Below are 20,061 nucleotides of genomic sequence, written 5' to 3'. Positions count from 1 at the left end.
GCTCCGGTTTCTTCCCACAGTCCTAAGATGTGCAGGTTAGGTGGACTGGCCATGCTAAATTGCCCTTAGGTTTGGTGGGGTTACTAGGATAGGGTGGAGGTGTGGGCTTAAGTGGGGTGCTCTTTCAAAGAGTCGGTGTAGACTCGATGGGCCGAATGGCCTCCTTCTGCACTGTAAATTCTATGATTCTATGAAACTGTTCCATTCTTGGAAATAGAAAGAACCAGAAGGCACTGATATGAGGGAGAACGATGAATGGCAATATGAGGAAAATCGCTTTTACGCAGTGAGTGGCCCGAATATGGAATACAGTGCCTGAGAGGCTGGTGGAGGCAAGTTCAATGATGGCTTTCAGAATGGAATTGGATAAGCACCGGAGGAAACAAAAATGTCGGGCTACAGGGAAATGGTGGAGGCATGAGACTAGCTGAGTTGTCTTGCAGAGAACCAGCATGGTCACATGAGGGCACATGCCCTCCTTCTGTGCTACAACCATTCTATGATTCTACTGTAGTTATGCCTATGTACCTTGGGCATAAAGTGTAATTTTAATATTGGCAACAGCCTAACAAAGCTTTCCAGAAAATCTGCTGCATTACAGAAGCTCCAAAAGCACCACTCCCTTTGGGATAGATCATTGCACAACAACATCAATTCAAGCCAAAGTAGATTTGTCTTCCTTAAAAGTATCTGTGAACTGTTAATTTTTGAGTGAATGACATCCACTTGTGTATAACTTGCCAATTCTCTGTAGTATTTTAGCAAGCCTTCGACAAAACTTGAAGGGTTTAGCAATGTCACGCAAATGTTGCCATCAAGCCGTTCTGTCTATCAGCCAAATGAGTAATGTGGTATATGAAATTCAGTGCCAGTGTGATGATAGTTATGTAGACCATATACCTCAAAGACTGGTGGATCATATCAAACAGTCTGTCCCTTCCATTGTTCACAATGACCAAGGTACAGACTGCACCCAATTAGCCCAAACTTACAAAACTCAAAAACACAGATTCCAACATTAGATGTGATCCCGCAATTGGATGCCCGTTGCTCAATAATTCTGTGTGTGCTAAGAATAATGCTGACATCGCTTCTCGGCATTTTGGCTAAGATCAATCGTAGTGCTTCTTGGCTTTTTGGCTAAGATGAGCATGGGATCAGGTGTAATGCCTGGATCTGGTATGTCTCTCTTATGAAGACCATGAATTGGATTCAATTTGACTTGTTTTTTGGAGCAGGCAAGGAGCTGGATTAGGGGTTCACCCCTGTCCATTCTGAGCTCTGGCTTTGTAACTTTGATAAAATAATGGAGAAAAAATAAAATTAAAAAAATAACGCTGACAACCAATTTAAGATTGTTAGTCTGGTTTGCATTTGCATGTATTGGAAGCTACATATATCACGTGGCCAAACGGCCCCCTACGATGGTGTCCTTCATAGGGAGAATTGGCCAAGGGAGATTTGGCCAAGTTTAAGGACAAACAGGCTGCAGCTCAAATAAACACTGATGGATAAACTGCAGCCCAGACTCTCAAATACACAGGAAAACACAGGAATACACACGGTGGTAGCAACAATTAATACACATTGTCTTGTTTTTTGCAGACAGGCACCTAAACTCCTTATTTGGAAGGGCCTACCTGCCCCCAACTCTTGCAGGCACGGCCACTGAGTGTCCACCCCAAAATCGATGTGGCAGCCCCCGATTGGACTTGATCGATCATGGTGATTGAGCCCTGATCAATTGATTGACAATGACCTAGAGACCGCCCAAAACAGCACAAAATCCAAGCAGGTTAAAAGAGGCTGCATAACCTTAGAATCTCTGTCTGCAGCAGCAACGGAACAACGGTGACCTTCACCGGCCAACACGAGCAAGACCATCACCCCACCAATCGAAGGAAGACCAGAGCCAGAAACAGACCAGACCAAAGACCGGACACTGAGGGCTACAGGATTCAGCACACAGATAAATGCCAATATCTGTCTGGTACTTGCTAGTCACTCTGAAGTTAAGTCAAGGTCTCGTATGAACTTGTAGTACTCTGTAGTGTAACTTATGATGATGGTGTGATTGTGTAACTATAACATTGTATGAATAGGATTAAATACTGTTTGATTTAAACAAGTAGACTTACGGTCATTTATCCACTGTATACGGGTTAAGACACATGGTGGTAGCAACAATTAATACACATCGCCCTGTTTTATGCAGACAGAAAAAACATGTACACACATTTTGCCTGTTTCAGCTAAACAAAATAAGTGTCAGCCATTCATTGGTTCATTCCTCAGGGAAATGCCATAGCCAATCAGAGTCAAATTGCCTGGTTTAAGTTTCATCCCTATCAGGGACGCCAAGAGACAGAGTCCCAGACTAACAGCACAAACTCTCGTCGGTTGTGGCAAGGCGTAAACGATATAACGGGCTGCAAAGCAAGGCCGAGCAGAATCTGTGGCAACAGAACGCCCCCTCCCCGATGAACTCAATGCATTCTATACTCAGTTTGAGCAGGAGCCAACGAATCGTTGTCAACTGCCCCAACAGCTTCAGACACACCCATGCCTACCATCACAGCCTCAGAAGTTAGATCGGCTTTCTTGAAAGTGAACCCACAGAAAGCAATTGGTCCTGACACAGACCCAGGTCGTGCACTCAGATCCTGCATGGACCAACTGGGGGTGTGTTCGCAGACATCGTAAATCTTTCCTTACTCCGTTCTGAGGTTCCCAACTGCTTCAAGAAGACCACTATCATACCAGTGTCAAAGAAGAACCTGGCAACGTGCCTCCCTACCGACCGGTGGCCCTGATATCTAATGTTATGAAGTGCTTTGAGAGGTTAGTCATGAGACACATGAACACAAACCTTCCAGATGACCTTGATCCACTGCATTTCGCCTACTGCCACAACCAGTCCATAACAGATGCTGTCTCTCTCGCCCTACACTCATCCCTAGAGCATCTCGACCACAAGGATTCCTACATCAAACTCCTGTTCATTGACTACAGCTCTGCCTTCAACACCATAATCCCAACCAAGCTCATATCCAAACTCCAAAACCTAGGACTCGGCTCCTCCCTCTGCAACTGAATCCTCAACTTCCTGACTCATAGACCACAATCAGTAAGGTAAACAATGATACCTCCCTCCACGATAGTCCTCAATACTGGGGCCCCGCAAGGCTGAACTTAACCCCCTACCCCATATACACACATGACAAAATTCAGCTCCAACTCCATCTACAAGGTTGCTGATGACATGACCATAGTGGGTCGCATCTCAAACAACGATAAGTCAGAGTACAGGAGGGAGATAGAGAATTTAGTGGCATGGTGCAATGACAACAATCTCTTCCTACATGTCAGCAAAACTAAGGAGCTGGTCATCAATTTCAGGAAGCGAAGTGTCGTACATGCCCCTGTCAGCATCAGTGGTGTTGAGGTGGAGATGGTTGACAGCTTCAAATTCCTTGGTGTGCACATCACTAACAATCTGTCCTGGTCCACCCATGTTGTCGCTATGACCAAGAAAGAACAGCAGCGCCTATACCCCTTCAGGAAATTAAGGAAAATCGACATGTCCACAATGACTCTTACCATTGTTTATGGATGCACCACAGAAAGCATCTTATCTGGCTGCATCACAGCTTGGTATGGTAACTGCGCGGCCCAAGACCATAAGAAACTACAGAGAGTCATGAACACAGCCCAGTCCATCACTCGAACCCGCCTCCATTGATTCTGTCTACACCTCCCGCTGCCTTGGGAAAGTGGCAGCATAATCAAAGACTCTTCCCACCCAGGTTCTCCTCTCTTCCAACCTCTTCCATCGGGCAGAAGATACAGAAGTTCGAGAACACGTACTGATTCAAAAACTGCTTCGTCCCCACTGTTACTAGACTCCTCAATGTTCCTCTTATCATAGAATTTACAGTGCAGAAGGAGGCCATTCGGCCCATCGAGTCTGCACCAGCTCTTGGAAAGAGCACCCTACCCAAGGTCAACACCTCCACCCTATCCCCATAACCCAGTAACCCCACCCCACTAAGGGCAATTCATCATGGCCAATCCACCTAACCTGCACATCTTTAGACTGTGGGAGGAAACCGGAGCACCCGGAGGAAGCCCACGCAGACACGGGGAGAATGTGTCCATAACTCCACGGGGTTATGGACTGAGCTGATCTCTTCATATATCTTCTCTACTGAATTGTACTGTACTCTGTATGCTTCACCCGCTGCCTGTGTCTATGTCTTTACATTGTGTATTTATGTATGCCCTATGGTTTTTTTCATGTATGATGATCTGTATGACCTGTATGGGCAGCACGGTAGCCTTGTGGATAGCACAATTGCTTCACAGCTCCAGGGTCCCAGGTTCGATTCCGGCTTGGGTCACTGTCTGTGCGGAGTCTGCACGTCCTCCCCGTGTGTGTGTGGGTTTCCTCCGGGTGCTCCGGTTTCCTCCCACAGTCCAAAGATGTGCAGGTTAGGTGGATTGGCCATGATAAATTGCCCTTAGTGTCCAAAATTGCCCTTCGTGTTGGGTGGGGTTACTGGGTTATGGGGATAGGGTGGAGGTGTTGACTTTGGGTAGGGTGCTCTTTCCAAGAGCCGGTGCAGACTCGATGGGCCGAATGGCCTCCTTCTGCACTGTAAATTCTATGAAAATCTATGATAACCTGTATGGACTGTACACAGAACAATACTTTCCACTGTACCTTGGTACATGTGACAATAAATCAAATCAATCAATCAATCAAATGGAAGCATTGCTTCCATTTATCTAACAATTAGAGCAGGGACAGGAATGGTTGTTGCAGGTTCCGGGGTTTAGATGTTTCAGTAAGCTCAGGGAAGCTGGTAAAAGGGGGAGGTGTGGCATTGTTAGTCAAGGACAGTATTACAGTGGCAGAAAGGACGTTTGATGAGGACTCGTCTACTGAGGTAGTATGGGCTGAGGTTAGAAACAGGAAAGACGAGGTCATCCTGTTGGGAGGTTTCTATAGGCCTCCAAAAATTTCCAGAGATATAGAGGAAAGGATTGCAAAGATGATTCTGGATAGGAGCGAAATTAACAGGGGAATTGTTATGGGGGACTTTAACTTTCCAAATATTGACTGGCAATGCTATAGTTCGAGTACTTTAGATGAGTCAGTTTTTGTCCAATGTATGCAGGAGGGTTTCCTGACACAGTATGTAGATAGGCCAACAAGAGGCGAGGCCACATTGGATTTGGTACTGGGTAATGAACCAGGCCAGGTGTTAGATTTGGAGGTAGGTGAGCACTTTGGTGATAGTGACCACAATTTGGTTACATTTACTTTAGCGATGGAAAGGGATAGGTATATACCGCAGGGCAAGAGTTATAGCTGGGGGAAAGGCAATTATGATGTGATTAGGCAAGACTTTAGGATTCATAGGATGGGGGAGGAAACTGCAGGGGATGGGCACAATTGAAATGTGGAGCTTGTTCAAGGAGCAGCTACTGCGTGTCCTTGATAAGTATGTACCTGTCAGTCAGGGGGGAAGTGGTTGAGCAAGGGAACCGTGGTTTACTAAAGTAGTTGAATCACTTGTCAAGAAGAAGAAGGAGGCTTATGTAAAGATGAGACGTGAAAGTTCAGTTAGGGTGCTTGAGAGTTACAAGTTAGTCAGGAAAGACCTAAAGAGAGAGCTAAGGAGAGCCAGGAGGGGACATGAGAAGTCCTTGGCAGGTAGGATCAAGGAAAACCCTAAAGCTTTCTATAGGTTTGTCAGGAATAAAAGAATGACGAGGGTAAGTGTAGGGCCAGTCAAGGACAGTAGTGGGAAGTTGTGCGTGGAGTCCGAGGAGATAGGAGAGGCGCTAAATGAATATTTTTCGTCAGTATTCACACAGGAAAAAGACAATGTTGTCGAGGAGAATACTAAGATACAGGCTAAGATACAGCCTTTGGCTTTGATCTTTATGTCGTCATATCTACAGGAATAGTGCCAGAATACTGGAGGATAGGAAATGTTGTCCCCTTGGTCAAGAGGGGGAGTAGAGACAACCCTGGTAACTAGAGACCAATGAGCCTTACTTCTGTTGTGGGCAAAATCTTCGAAAGGATTATAAGAGATAGGATTTATAATCATCTAGAAAGGAATAATTTGATTAGGGATAGTCAGCACGGTTTTGTGAAGGTTAGGTTGTGCCTCACAAACCTTATTGAGTTCTTTGAGAAAGTGAGCAAACAGGTGGACGAGGGCAAAGCAGTTGAAGTGGTGTATATGGATTTTAGTAAAGCGTGTGATAAGGTTCCCCATGGTAGGCTGTTGCAGAAAATACGGAAGCATGGGATTAAGGGTGATTTAGTGGTTTGGATCAGAAATTGGCTAGCTGGAAGAAGACAGAGGGTGGTGGTTGATGGGAAATGTTCAGCCTGGAGTTCAGTTACTAGTGGTGTACCACAAGGATCTGTTTTGGGGCCACTGCTGTTTGTCATTTTTATAAATGACCTGATGGAGGGCGTAGAAGGATGGGTGAGTAAATTTACAGATGACACTAAAGTCGGTGGAGTTGTGGACAGTGCGGAAGTATGTTAAAAGTTACAGAGGGACATAGATAAGCTTCAGAGCTGGGCTGGGAAGTGGCAAATGGAGTTTAATGCAGAAAAGTGTGAGGTGATTCATTTTGGAAGGAGTAACAGGAATACAGAGTACGGGGCTAATGGTAAGATTCTTGGTAGTGTGGATGAGCAGAGAGATCTCGGTGTCCATGTACATAGATCCCTGAAAGTTGCCACCCAGGTTGAGAGGGTTGTTAAGAAGGCGTACAGTGTGTTAGCTTTTACTGGTAGAGGGATTGAGTTTTGGAGCCATGAGGTCATGTTGCAACTGTACAAAACTCTGGTGCGGCCGCATTTGGAGTATAGCGTGCAGTTCTGGTCGCCACATTATAGGAAGGATGTGGAAACATTGGAAAGGGTGCAGAGGAGATTTACCAGGATCTTGCCTGGTATGGAGGGAAGATCTTATGAGGAAAGGCTGAGGGACTTGAGACTGTTTTCGTTAGAGAGAAGGTTAAGAGTTGACTTAATAGAGGCATACAAGATGATCAGAGGATTAGATAGGGTGGACAGTGAGAGTCTTTTTCCTCGGATGGCGATGGCTAGCATGAGGGACATAGATTTAAATTGACGGAAGATAGATATAGGACAGATGTCAGAGGTGGGTTCTTTACTCAGAGAGTAGTAAGTGTGTGGAATGCCCTGCCTGCAACAGTAGTGGACTCGCCAACATTAAGTGCATTTAAATGGTCAGTGGATAGACATATGGATGATAATGGAATAGTGTAGATGGGCTTTAGAGTGGTTTCACAGGTCAGCGCTGTAATGTTCTATGTTCTAATTCAAATAAAGTTAATGAAAAGAGAATACAGTCTTGTCAGCAAAGGTTCTAAAGCACAAAGTTCCGATGGTTACGTGTTTCTCACCTATCATCAACTTCACTACTATTCACTTCAATAGCCAGGTGATCATTCAGAAGTCTAACCCAGCTAACTAGTTTTCACTAATTGAACTGCAGAACTGACTAGGCTGGAAGAACATCATTGTTTCTCTGCCTTAACAAGTAAATCTTAGGTTATTCTTTCAAAAGTAGGAGTAAACTTATAAAAGTCACAAAAAAATTGTGGAAAGCATTTGAACACAAAGAATATTCCTCTAACAATAACATTGTTTGATCACTGAGACTGGTTTCAGCATTCTGCATTTAATAAAAGGGGCGGGATTCTCTGACGGCTAAGTGTTGACGCCGTCGTAAATGCCGGAGCGTTTTTCGATGGCGTCATCTGGCCCCGAGGATCAGCGATCCTGCGCCGCACAGGGGGCCAGCATGGCATTGGAGAGCCTCACGCTGCTCCAGCCGCTGATATGGGTGTCAGAACGAGCGCCGCGGGTCTGCGCATGTGCGCTATGGCCGGCGTGAGTTCATGCATGCACGAGGGTTGCCGTCTCCGCGCCGGTCCCGACAGAGAGCTACAAGGGCCCGGCGCGGAGGAACATAGGCCCCCACCGGGAAAAGCCCGCCCCCTGATCGGTAGGCCCCAATTGTGGGCCAAGCCACCGTGGAGGGCCCCCCCGGGTCGGATCCACCCACCAGGCCACCCCCCGCAACATGAATGGCGAGGTCCCGCCGGGTAGGACCATACGAGAATGGCGCCGGTGGGACTCGGCGGGCACTTGGCCCATCGCGTGGGGAGAATCGCCGGGGGAGGGGGCGCGATGAACGGCTCCCAACCGCCGCCTCGCCGACCGCGTCCAAAGTTCTTTAGCTGCTACAGGGGCTGCCAGCAAATGTGTGATAAAATTGTCATATATTATATTTCATTTTTGTGGCAGTAATGTTATTAAAAACCCTGATTTAAAATGCATTCAGGTAGCCTGTCTACTAAAGCTATATTTAATGAGTATTAAATGGTGAGGTAATGATTGATTTTATCCATTTACTTGTGTACAGAGAGATAACTAATAGGATATTGTTATGATTCCGGAGATTGTCTGGAGAGTAGACCATTTTTGAGGGATTATATTTAGTCACAGCTGAGCAGGTGATGGGACATCTTAGCGGGATACAAATTAATGGGAGGAGCCAGGTCTGACTGCAGTTTGCAGTTTTGTCAAAAGCTGTTGGGTTGAGTCGAAGGGTCTGACAAAATAGAAGTGTACTGGATTTTCTCTTGATAGGGTCTCTCTCAAATGTTTACACAGATAAGCAAGTAACTTGTTTTGTTAACTTTATTTATAACTGGCATTTGAACTGTATTCAGTTGTTTAATTGGATCTAGTGGCAGGGTGTAGATAGTAAGTTAAAGCTTTTCCTTTTATTTAAGAACTGTTAATTGTAAAGCTATTTCTTTGACGTTAATGGGGTTAATTATGTGTTTAAGTTAGTTTGTTTTAACATAAAAGATACCTATTGGACAGTCATTACTCCTGAGGTGAAGTATCTTTTACTCACAGTTTTACAAATTGAAAACTTGTTTGGTGTTTGGTGTTCTCAGCTGGTGTCCCAGCAAAAATTGGGGTCTAGTCTGGTATCCTACCAACTGCTACAAGCTCCTGGGCCTGTAGTATTTTCCTCCCCTCTCTCCCCTGTAAGGGTTTCCCTAATGCCAGGGGAAAAACATCATGACCGCATATAACATATTTGCCAGGAAAGTCAGCAAGTGTGGGGGGCAGCAGTAGTTTCATCCCACCAAGGATTCACCAGCTTAGGTGTGTTCAACTCATAGTAGAATATATGGGCAGGATGGTGACGAGTCTTCATTTTATTCCAAGGATTTCTTTGCCCCTTTTAATATCACAGACCGCATAATTTACAAGTTGATTGTTTCAATAATTGATCCAAAGGAAACTTGCAGAATCAGGCGTAATTAAAAAACTAAAATTGATACACATGAACAAAGAAAATTAAGGTAAAGTATTTAGATGTAGATTAAAATATAAATAAAAGATATTTGAACTAAAAGCGCTGTATGAAATATCCAAAAAGAGAAGGACAGGCTAATATTATGAGTGACATTTGCCATTGGAACTGGCAAAAACTTCTAACTGAAACTTTCACCTATCTTTTTCACTTTCAGGTGCTGATGAACGTCCTGTGCATTTCTCAGTTTTCCTGTTTTTGTTACAGATTTCAGCTATAACTGCGATTGTTAGGAGAGTCAACTAGGGCACCAGTGTCATATGATATTGTTGGTAATCAATTGGATATTTCAAACACTTAGGATCAAAAGCCTGATAGTTTGGGCTTGATGGGTTGCTGGCAACAGCTGTATTTATTTAGGTTCATTAAATTAACTGTGGATGGAATTAAAAATTTCATAGCAGGCTGATGGTACAGGAAATGTTTGTGTAATAGAGACTTTTGCACATTGATGCATCATCAATTCTGCAACTGAAAACCCGTTCTTCAAAATCCTCGGTGAGCTGCATGTACATTTTGCATTGCTTCACATGTGGACAAAAACAGTATCTGGTTGTCACAGTGTGAAATACTTTAGATCACCCACAGTTAGTTAGATTTGTTTCTTTAAAAACAAAAACAAAAAACAAAGGCATGGACTAAATGCACCAATTAAGATCAAATACCGTCACAAATGGTGCAAACAGCAACAGCAAAATTTCTTGATGCATTAACTTACTAAATTACTCTTCACTTACTAGCCCTCATTGTACTATTTTTAATAAGGTATGGGTCACTGACCCATTCCTGGAAAAATCCAAGATCACAGGGACGTTGACCCCTATTGACAACTGAACAGTTTTTACAAGCCAGCTAGCATTAATCTTCTCGTCCTGTCTGATGTGACAAACTACTGACTGCAAGATTCAAAGGTAGACTTTGATTAGTCTCCCATGGTGGTGGGTGTTGTTGGTGTGGCATTCTGCTTTCAGTTAATGAGGATATTACAAAGGTAGACTGCATACTGAGTGATGGCCAAATCCTCCACCTCCCACTTGCCTCACTGAAAGCAGTCAACAATTAATCCACTGAAAGTCAGACACACAGTTATCTCAAACATATCTGTTCATCAAGTTGAATGCCTTCCCTTCCGAATATAACCAGTCATAACTGCATATTTAATCCAACAAAATCAAATCATTTCAGAGGCTTATGCTCTTACATTACTTGTGAGCTTTTTAGTAGCTTTGTTCCTGTTACGTATTGTGGACATTTAGCTGTGGAAATTGGTCATTTCACAGTATGTCAGATAAGATAGTGTTTTGAATCTAAACTTTGAAAGAACAAGCAGAAGCTGCGATGTCAAAAACGTGGCATTAAAATATGAATAGTGCATTTTTGTACACACCTCTAAAATTAAGTCTGTATGACTCGATCCACAGAAATTGAACATTTTTGTAATTTTGCAATGTCATCAGCTGTTTTCCTCATTCTCCAGGAAATCTTTTTAAAAGGTACTTTCAATTATAAATGTCACAAATAGTCACATTCAGTAACAATTCAAGAGCAGAAATCATCCTAAATTGGCTGTGCTTTATTCAGATTATTTTAGGAAGGTAGTTCAAAAGTTATTTTATTGATCTCAGCAGAAGTTTATAGTAACAACTACCGTGAATCTTTCAGCACTCTCATACAGAAGTAGCATCTATTGCATGGAAGAAGCATCGAAGTTACACTGCTTGTCTGGAAACTTTAGTCTGCTGCCAAACGCATGTCACTAGGAAAGTACGTGGTGCAAAGTAAACTACTGATCAAGAAACGCAGAGCAAAGGCATACACTGCTCATAAATAATGGTGCTTTTATATACAAAGAAATGAAAGCAAATTGCATGGTTGGTTTAATTTCTTACCTTACCATACTTTTGTGCATATGATCCTGTGAGCAAGGAATGAAAGATAATGATAGTCTCATCGAGATCCCAGACAAATACTCGCTGCAAATATAAAGACAAAAAGTCACTGAAATATTACTTATTTTGTATTAATGTCACAAAATATTTATTTGTATTGCTGATTGCCTTGCAATTTTTGTGCTTTCTGCTCTTGAATTATGGCTGAATCTGATTCTATTCATTAAATTTAGTATTGAAAATACTTTTAAAATAATATTTCCTGGTGAATGAGGAAAATAGTGAGATTACAAACCTATTCACTTCAAAACACAGATACACATGATATTGTAATTTATTGTCCTTATAAACACATGGGGCGTGATTCACTCAAAACATGACTAGGTGTCATTTTGGGTGGGTTTGGTGGGGTGATTCGATCCGGCTGTAATGGCGAAATTGCGACCTGTATTCACCTGCACTTAGTGCAAAAAACGAGCCTCCCTGTGATTCTCGCCATGCCTGGCACCCTCGCCATCTGATTCGCCGTCTCGCGACTCAGCTGCTCACCGCTCACAAGGGGAGCTGCTTTTAAATGCTCACTCAGCACTCACTCCCAGTCAGAAAATGAGGATGGCAGCGCAGAGACCTACTCCTCGCTTTGGGGATGCTGACCTGGCCAGGCTTCTCGATGCCGTGGATGAGAGGCGGGGCACCCTGTTCCCCCAGGGGTTTGGAGAACCAGCAGCACAGTTAACAGTGCCACCTGAGAGGCAATGGCAGCGGCTGTTAGTGTGGGCAGCATGACCAGGAGGACCACCATCCAAAGGAGGAAGAAGAGCTGCAAGGGTAAGTTACCACCTCTCTCCTGGCATCAGTCCCGCCTGCCACTCCTCAATTCCCAAACCCCCACTCAATCCACTGGCTGACACCGTGCACCCGCCCAACATCTGATCTCCAAGATTGTTCTTCAGAGCCCCCTGGCATTCACCAGCACATTCCCCTCATGCCTAGGTGCATTGCCCACACATGCTACCTGTTATACACTGTTCTGACCCATCAAGTGTGCAGTTTGAAATGCTCTCGCTTTGTCGCCGTAGGAGAAGATAGGCGATAATAAGCGGGAAAGGGCGAAGATGATGAGGGCTGAGTCCTCGCCCCCTATGAGGAACAGGCCCTGGAGATCGCCAGGTTTCCCGCGGAAAGGGCAGCGAGGTCGGCCTGCGCCAAGAGATGAGGATCCACTGCCCTTTCACCCAGATGACCTGTCTCAAGTGAGTTGTTAGTCCCACAAAATTATCCTTCCCTTTCACTGACCACATGTCCATTGTCTTGCAGGATCACTATCTGATATGGTCAGGGCCCCCTCCCACCCCAACCCAAGAGAACACCTTGGAGGAGCGCTCCAAGGTAAATACCGGCAATGCGTCACAGCTATCACCCACATCTTCCACCAGCGCAGAGACACATACCTCAGTGGGCAACAGTAGTGGGCAGTCTTCGGAGTCATTATCTGTTGTCTACCACACAGCTGCTGATGCAAATCAGGTGGAGGCAGGAACATCCAAGGAAGTCAATAGTCAGAGATCTGCTGGGCCCCAGGACTCAGCTGGGTCTCAGCCAGATGCCCAGCCTTTGGACAAGGTTCTCCCTGAGCTGATGCAGGTACTCAGACACAGCTGTGAAATTCAGGAGGTGGCATCAGTGACATGCCAGTGACTGCAAGCCGATTGGAGGAGTTCCAAAGCCTTCAGGTGCAGGAAATGGTGCTGGCATTGCTTGGTAGCCAGGCCAACACTGCTGGGGTGGCAACCACAGTGGAAAACCTGGAGTAAAACGTCCGCGCATTGAGTGGTGGTGTCCAAGACGTTGCTCAGTCTGTGGCGACCATGATGAGGGCCTCGACATCATGCACCATTCGCTGAGGGACATGTTCCAGACACAAGTGGACATTGACGAGACACTCCAGAGTGTGGCCCAATCACTGAGGACCATCGCTGAGGGCATTGACTCCTTGGTGTACATATTGGACACCTCCAGCACTGGCAGCGCCAGATGGCTCAGAGACCTCTGGAGCCCACTCCAGCTGCCCCTTCATGTCATGGAGTCACCCAGGGCCCTATGGGCACCCTTAGGGAGGAGAAAGCGCTGGAGCCTATCCCGGGGCCTTCCACCCAGGAGACTAAGGTGGCCTCCAATTCTTCTGAACCCCCCACCTCCTGACACCGGTGCATCTCAGGGCAGAGGGCAGAACAGGCTGACATGGTTATGCCTGTGACACCGGTAAGCCGGCTGGGTCACTTTAACTCCAGGACCTCCAGAGGACGGCCACCATTAAAGACCACAGGGCACGGAAGGCAGCATGCTGCCCCAACCTCTGATATGCATCCTGTGGACACACAAGTGTAGCACTAGACCATGGAAGGCCAAGAAGAGTGAGGAGCACCGAGTGGGCACTATCTGTAGCTAGGGTGAATGTGCACCATCAAAACATCACACACCTGAAACATGTGAAGCCTCTGTCACTTCAATCTTCACAGCAGGCCTGCCCGCACCCCCAGTCTCAGTCCCCGCACCCTCCCAGTCTGCCCCCCTGCCTCCTCCTCCCCCCCCCCCCCCCCGCCGCCACGGCCGCAGCTTGACACAGTGTACAGTGCAATGAAAAAAGGCTTTTGTCTTGAGTTACTTTATTTACGGATTGCTGCCGTCTATTTTGGCATGCCCACCCCCTCCCAGTCCCCCTTTCCCTAACCCCTTACCATCTCCCCCCGCCCACCCCTCTTGCTATCCTTCCTGGTCGATCAGGGGGTGTGCTCCCTCTTCTCCTTGCTCCCCCGCTTTCTCTTCTCTCTTTGTCGGCTTCAGCCGTGTTTTTTTTTGTGGATGAATGAGTGGGGGGGGGGGGGGGAGGGGAGGAGGAGTTGTAAGACTTGTAAGTGACTAGGTTGCGTTCGCAGAGCTGTGAATTCTCCAGTCTCTGCTCACACGGCTTGGGAGCGAAAATCTGGGCTTAAGTCATTCAGTCTCCCGAGGAGCCCGTTCAACAATTCAATTTGATCACCCCTCAATCTTCCAAACTCAAAGGAATATGATACAAATTTATGTAACCTGTCGTTATAATTTAATGCACTATGCTCTTCTGGTGCAACTTGATTGGACCCCCACCAAAGTCAATGAACCCTGAAGGTCATATTCCTGAAGTTCAATATCTAAAACTATACACAGCGCTCCGGATGGATTACTCCAAACTGAAGCATCAATTCCTCAATTTTGTATTCCAAAGTCAATTGAAATAAATTATTTTTTGTGCCTGTACATCAGCTTTCAATGATTTGTGTAGATGATCAGCACTTCTCCACCGTGCAATATATCTGACCATGATGAAGCCATTGGTAGTTATCAAAAACATTTTCAAAACCAACATGCGATGTACGTTCAGGGCCACTCTCTGCGTGATCAGAAACAGGTCTGTATTGTCCACATGTGGCGTTTGTACTACTCATTCTGTATTCTTTTCTGACAAATTACACAACCGCTTCTCGAACATTTTTACAAGATTGTTTTTCAGATTGTCTGTGAAGTGCTTTCTCTGGCCACTTTGCTGAATACATTTCTTCCTTCAATTGGCTATAAAATTTATCTTTGGGTAATTATTCATTGACCATTCTGGTCACATATCCAGTGATGGTCGCTGAGTTTTCTACTGTAGCAACAGAGCCCGTGAACGAATAAATGAGAAAACTTCATTGGTTGGTCATTCTGCGTCACCTATGGAGACCTCGTATGCGGGGCTGTACTTTCCCCAACGGAGACAGGAAACAGGTGTGGGGACTCTATCCGGGTCCTGAACCTGCCTTGACTGACTGAAGTCAAGATTTTCATTGGGGGTGAGTCCTCAGCTGGCACAGGGGTTTTCCCTGTCCATGTAACCATAGCAGGTGGGTTCTCAAAACTTGAATCCAATCTGAGGACTTTCAGCTTGAGAGAAGCACGAACTGGGAGGGTGCTTCAATAGAAGGTATCCTCTCAGCAACTTTTAAAACCTTTCTTCATTAAAGTACAAAACGCAGCCACACCATCACTGTGGATTTTGGAGTCGGGGTGGGGAGTGGTAGAAATGGGGCGGGGTTGGGGTGGGGAACCGCTCCGCAAGGCAGTCTTTGAAAGTACCCCCCACCCTGTCGCTGGTTGTCCAACTCATGTTGATCTGTCCCCAGTTATGTTGGCAAATTTGGAGGCCTCCATTGCCCATCTTTAACAAGGCTCACATTGAGTCTACTTGTTTGTTCACCTTATGTGAATGGTCAGCCTTTTCAGGTCCCAAACCTGTGTCAGCCAAAAGGCTGACACCAGGAATGCGGTCGGTAGCTGCCCTTGCTTGCTGACTAGCCTCTAAATTTTCAGCCAGCGTCTGCCTCCATCCCTGATGTTGGCATGTCCAAACATCATAGATTATCATAGAATTTATAGTGCAGAAGGAGGCCATTCGGCCCATCGAGTCTGCACAGGCTCTTGGAAAGACCACCCTACCCAAGGTCAACACCTACACACTATCCCCATAACCCAATAACCCCACCCAACACTAAGGGCAATTTTGGACACTAAGGGCAATTTATCATGGCCAATCCACCTAACCTGCACATCTTTGGACTGTGGGAGGAAACCGGAGCACCCGGAGGAAACCCACGCACACACGGGGAGGATGTGCAGACTCCGCACAGACAGTGACCCAAGCCGGAATCGAACCTGGGACCCTGGAGCTGTGAAGCAATTGTGCTATCCACAATGCTACCGTGCTGCCCTGTACATTTCAACCTGTGATGTATTTGAGAGCTGCGATGTGCCAATGATAACCTGTTTCACAGTTGCATAGTTAAAGTAACATGACTACATGGTATTTTAGGCAGCCAGTTTCTTTGGATGGAATCTTTCGTCCTGGAGACAAAATCCAGTGGCGGACAGGAAAGTCGAGGTGATTCCTGCTGAGGGGGGCACTGGTTGAACATGCGCAATCATCTGCTTTTTAGATCATTAATTATGCATCCTCAAAAGGATTGGCGATTCTCGTGGTGGGGCGGGCATGAAGCCCCATCGTTATTTCATAGGGTCAAAAGTTCTGGTATTATATTTAACTTGGCACTTGGACGCCTTTCATTTAATCGGGCCAGGAGCTCCAGGTAACTCGTCCAGGATGGCCCAAAAAGAAAATAGCCTTCAGCCCCACAGTTCAGCAAATCCTCCCTGAATATTCCAATCCAAGTCATCCAGGAAAGGGAAGTTCTCTTTCCCAGGGATGGGAGCAGGAGGCTCTGCTGTCTGACCATGCCAATCGGGAGGTGATCCAGACCCTGTGGGGCCCAAACTAAAGATTGTCCTGCATTGCAGGAAACGGATGAATGATCTTCCGTGCTTCACCAGGGTAAGTGCATTGTTTACTCAAGGAAACTGATAATCTCAGAGGGGTATCTGGCAAGCAAGGAGTCCACAGGAATGTCACCAACGACTGGCAGATGGGACATCAGCACTGAATGTGTGCCAGCCACTTTAAGCTCTCAATCTCATATTAATTCTTGGACAAACGACTTCTTAGTCACTTACTGGGGAGAATTCAGCATGCTTCACCCATTGGGATCACAATCAATCCATCTTTCTTTCTGTAGGACTAGTTACTCATAACAAGAGAGATTGGCCAAGATCAGAGGTGGCACTCCTGAAACCTGTTCCCAATCAAGTTCAAAGGCACTGGAGGCAGCTGGCAGGAGGAGACAGAGTTCATATCTGCGCAGAAGGAGAGATTGGCCTTCCCCAACAAGCCAGTGAGGATGCATCCGGTATACATCGACACGACGTGGGCAATGACTGTGAGTGAATGTATGAGCCTGCTTATTCGATAACTAGCTCTCCCTTTTTTCTACTCCAGGTACCAGCAAGAAAAGACATAGGACGTTATCTTCCACATGCCACAGTCCAGAACCCTCAGCCCATTTCTGTGGAGGAAGCCGCAATATCCTCAGAGGGAGTACCATCAGCGGGTTCACCAGCACCCTCCACCTATGCAGATACAAATAATTTGGTGGGTCCTAATCCTATTGTAGGCTTGGGTTCACAATATGGTGACCACCTCATAGACACAGATCCACATCTAGCAAAGGCAGTGACAGCCAAGGTGGCAGATACTTGGATCATTGCTGGAGAGAGAAGCCAAGCAGTGTCTCCAGCAGCAGCGCACCCCTCCGTGATGAACTCAATGCATTCTATGCTCGGTTCGAGCAGGAAACCAACAATCCGCTGGCGAGTGCCTCAGCAGCCTATAAATCACCCGTACCCACCATCACAGCTTCCGAAGTCAGATCAGCCTTCCTGAAAGTGAACCCTCGGAAGGCGACAGGCCCGGACGGGATCCCTGGTCATGCACTCGGAGCCTGCACGGACCAGCTGGCAGAGGTGTTCGCGGACATCTTTAACCTGTCCCTACTCCACTCCGGGGTCCCCATCTGCTTCAAGAAGACCACCATCATACCGGTGCCAAAGAAGAACCAGGCAACGTGCCTCAATGACTACCGTCCGGTGGCCGTGACTTCAGTCATAATGAAGAACTTCGAGAGGTTGGTCATGAAGCGCATCACCTCCATACTCCCAGAACGCCTTGATCCACTGCAATTCGCATACCATCGCAACCAGTCCACAGCAGATGCCATTTCCCTGGCCCTACACTCATCTCCAGAGCATCTCGACAACAAGGACTCCTACATCAGACTCCTATTTATTGACTACAGCTCCGCCTTCAACACCATAATCCCAGCCAAGCTCATATCAAAGCTCCAAAACCTAGGATTTGGCTCCCCACTCTGCAACTGGATCCTCGACTTTCTGACCCACAGACCACAATCAGTAAGAATGAACAACAACACCTCCTCCACAATAGTCCTCAATACAGGGGCCCTGCAAGGCTGCCTACTTAGCCCCCTACTCTACTCCCAGTGCACACACGACTGCGTGGCAAAATTTGGTTCCAACTCCATCTACAAGTTTGCTGACGATACGACCACAGTGGGCCGGATCTGAAATAACGACGAGTCAGAATACAGAAGGGGGATAGAGAACCTAGTGGAGTGGTGGAGCGACAACAATCTCTCCCTCAATGCCAGCAAAACTAAAGAGCTGGTCATTGACTTCAGGAAGCAAAGTACTGTTCACACCCCTGTCAGCATCAACGGGGCCGAGGTGGAGATGGTTAGCAGTTTCAAATTCCTAGGGGTGCACATCTCCAAAAATTTGTCCTGGTCCACTCACGTCGACGCTTCCACCAAGAAAGCACAACAGCAATTATACTTCCTCAGGAAACTAAGGAAATTCGGCATTTCCACATTAAGTCTATCCAACTTTTACAGATGCAGATGCACCATAGAAAGCATCCTATCTGGCTGCATCGCAGCCTGGTATGGCAACTGCTCGGCCCAGGACCGCAAGAAATTTCAGAGAGTCGTGAACACAGCCCAGTCCATCACACAAACCTGCCTCCCATCCATTGACTCCATCTACACCTCCCGCTGCCTGGGGAAAGCAGGCAGTATAATCAAAGATCCCTCCCACCCAGCTTACTCACTCTTCCAACTTCTTCCATCAGACACGAGATACAGAAGTCTGAGAATACGCACGAACAGACTCAAAAACAGCTTCTTCCCCGCTGTTACCAGACTCCTAAATGACCCTCTTATGGACTGACCTCATTAACATTACACCCCTGTATGCTTCATCCAATGCCGGTGCTTTTGTAGTTACATTGTATACCTTGTGTTGCCCTATTATGTATTTTCTTTTATTCCCTTTCCTTTCCATCTACTGAATGATCTGTTGAGCTGCTCGCAGAAAAATACTTTTCACTGTTCCTCGGTACACGTGACAATAAACAAATCCAATCCAATCCAATCCAGACAAGGCCCCTGCTGAATTCGAGTCAGATGACGAGCCTCTGGACTCAGCCCTAAGAAACAGGCAGGGGAATATCAGGCAAAATTATCAGTGGCCATTCGCGGTCTGTACCAAAGGAGGGAGGAGTCCATCCATGTTATGTTTGCAGTTGTGGCCCCAGCATGTGAGTGCAACAAAGTCGTTATTGTAAAGGTGACGACACCCTTGTAGCCACCTAAAGTGGCCAACTCCCGATTTAAAATGGCGAACGGCAAAGGCTGATGGGAAAGTCAGCCAACAAGACAGAACCCAGCGGCTGCAGGTTTGCTGTGTATTTACCTCTTCAAAAACCAGACAACATCGATACCAGCGACCAGCAGCATAACAAAGTAAACAGCCATCTGCATACTGATGAGCAATCCCCGGGAACAATAAGTAACATTTTTGACACACAAAGCAAAGCCAGACTCCTCGGCGCCAGCAGGAGCCAAAACAAAGGAGGTGAACGAGCACCTCAAGACCGCCCATCGATGAGGGAACCGCTCCAGTATTGGAGAAAATCGAACCAAGCGATTGGGACAAAGTCCAATCACTTGGGACAAGGTACAGGGTCCGCCCCGAAAGGCAGGAAGCCCCTGGGGACTATAAGAGTTGAGCCCCAAGTTCAAATCGTTCTCTCTTCACCGATCTCTTGTTCCTGCCCGGGTCACCCAGCAAAAGGAACCAACATTGACCGTGACTGGTGCAGTGACCAGTGATCATTGGAATCGTAAGTCTTAATTCAACGCTCGCTACGAGATAGGCGCTCCTAGCTACCAATTCGTACC

The 20,061-nt window shown here is 46.4% G+C and overlaps 1 protein-coding gene across 20 annotated transcripts in view; it reads right to left on the bottom strand.

Moving 5' to 3' along the window:
- Positions 1-20,061, bottom strand: part of eya4 (EYA transcriptional coactivator and phosphatase 4) — a 758,447-nt gene that overhangs the window by 125,550 nt on the left and 612,836 nt on the right. For 19 of the 20 annotated variants that reach the window (XM_072499733.1, XM_072499734.1, XM_072499735.1 and 16 more), the window contains one exon: positions 11,345-11,428. The exons of the other annotated variant lie outside the window; for it this stretch is intronic. In XM_072499733.1, the coding sequence (XP_072355834.1) occupies positions 11,345-11,428 (84 nt within the window). The remainder of the gene's footprint in view (positions 1-11,344; positions 11,429-20,061) is intronic. 20 annotated transcript variants of the gene reach the window in all.

The sequence above is a fragment of the Scyliorhinus torazame genome, chromosome 4 (assembly GCF_047496885.1).
Source record: "Scyliorhinus torazame isolate Kashiwa2021f chromosome 4, sScyTor2.1, whole genome shotgun sequence".
NCBI classification, from domain to species: Eukaryota; Metazoa; Chordata; class Chondrichthyes; order Carcharhiniformes; family Scyliorhinidae; genus Scyliorhinus; species Scyliorhinus torazame.
This window is presented reverse-complemented; position numbering and strand designations above follow the sequence as displayed.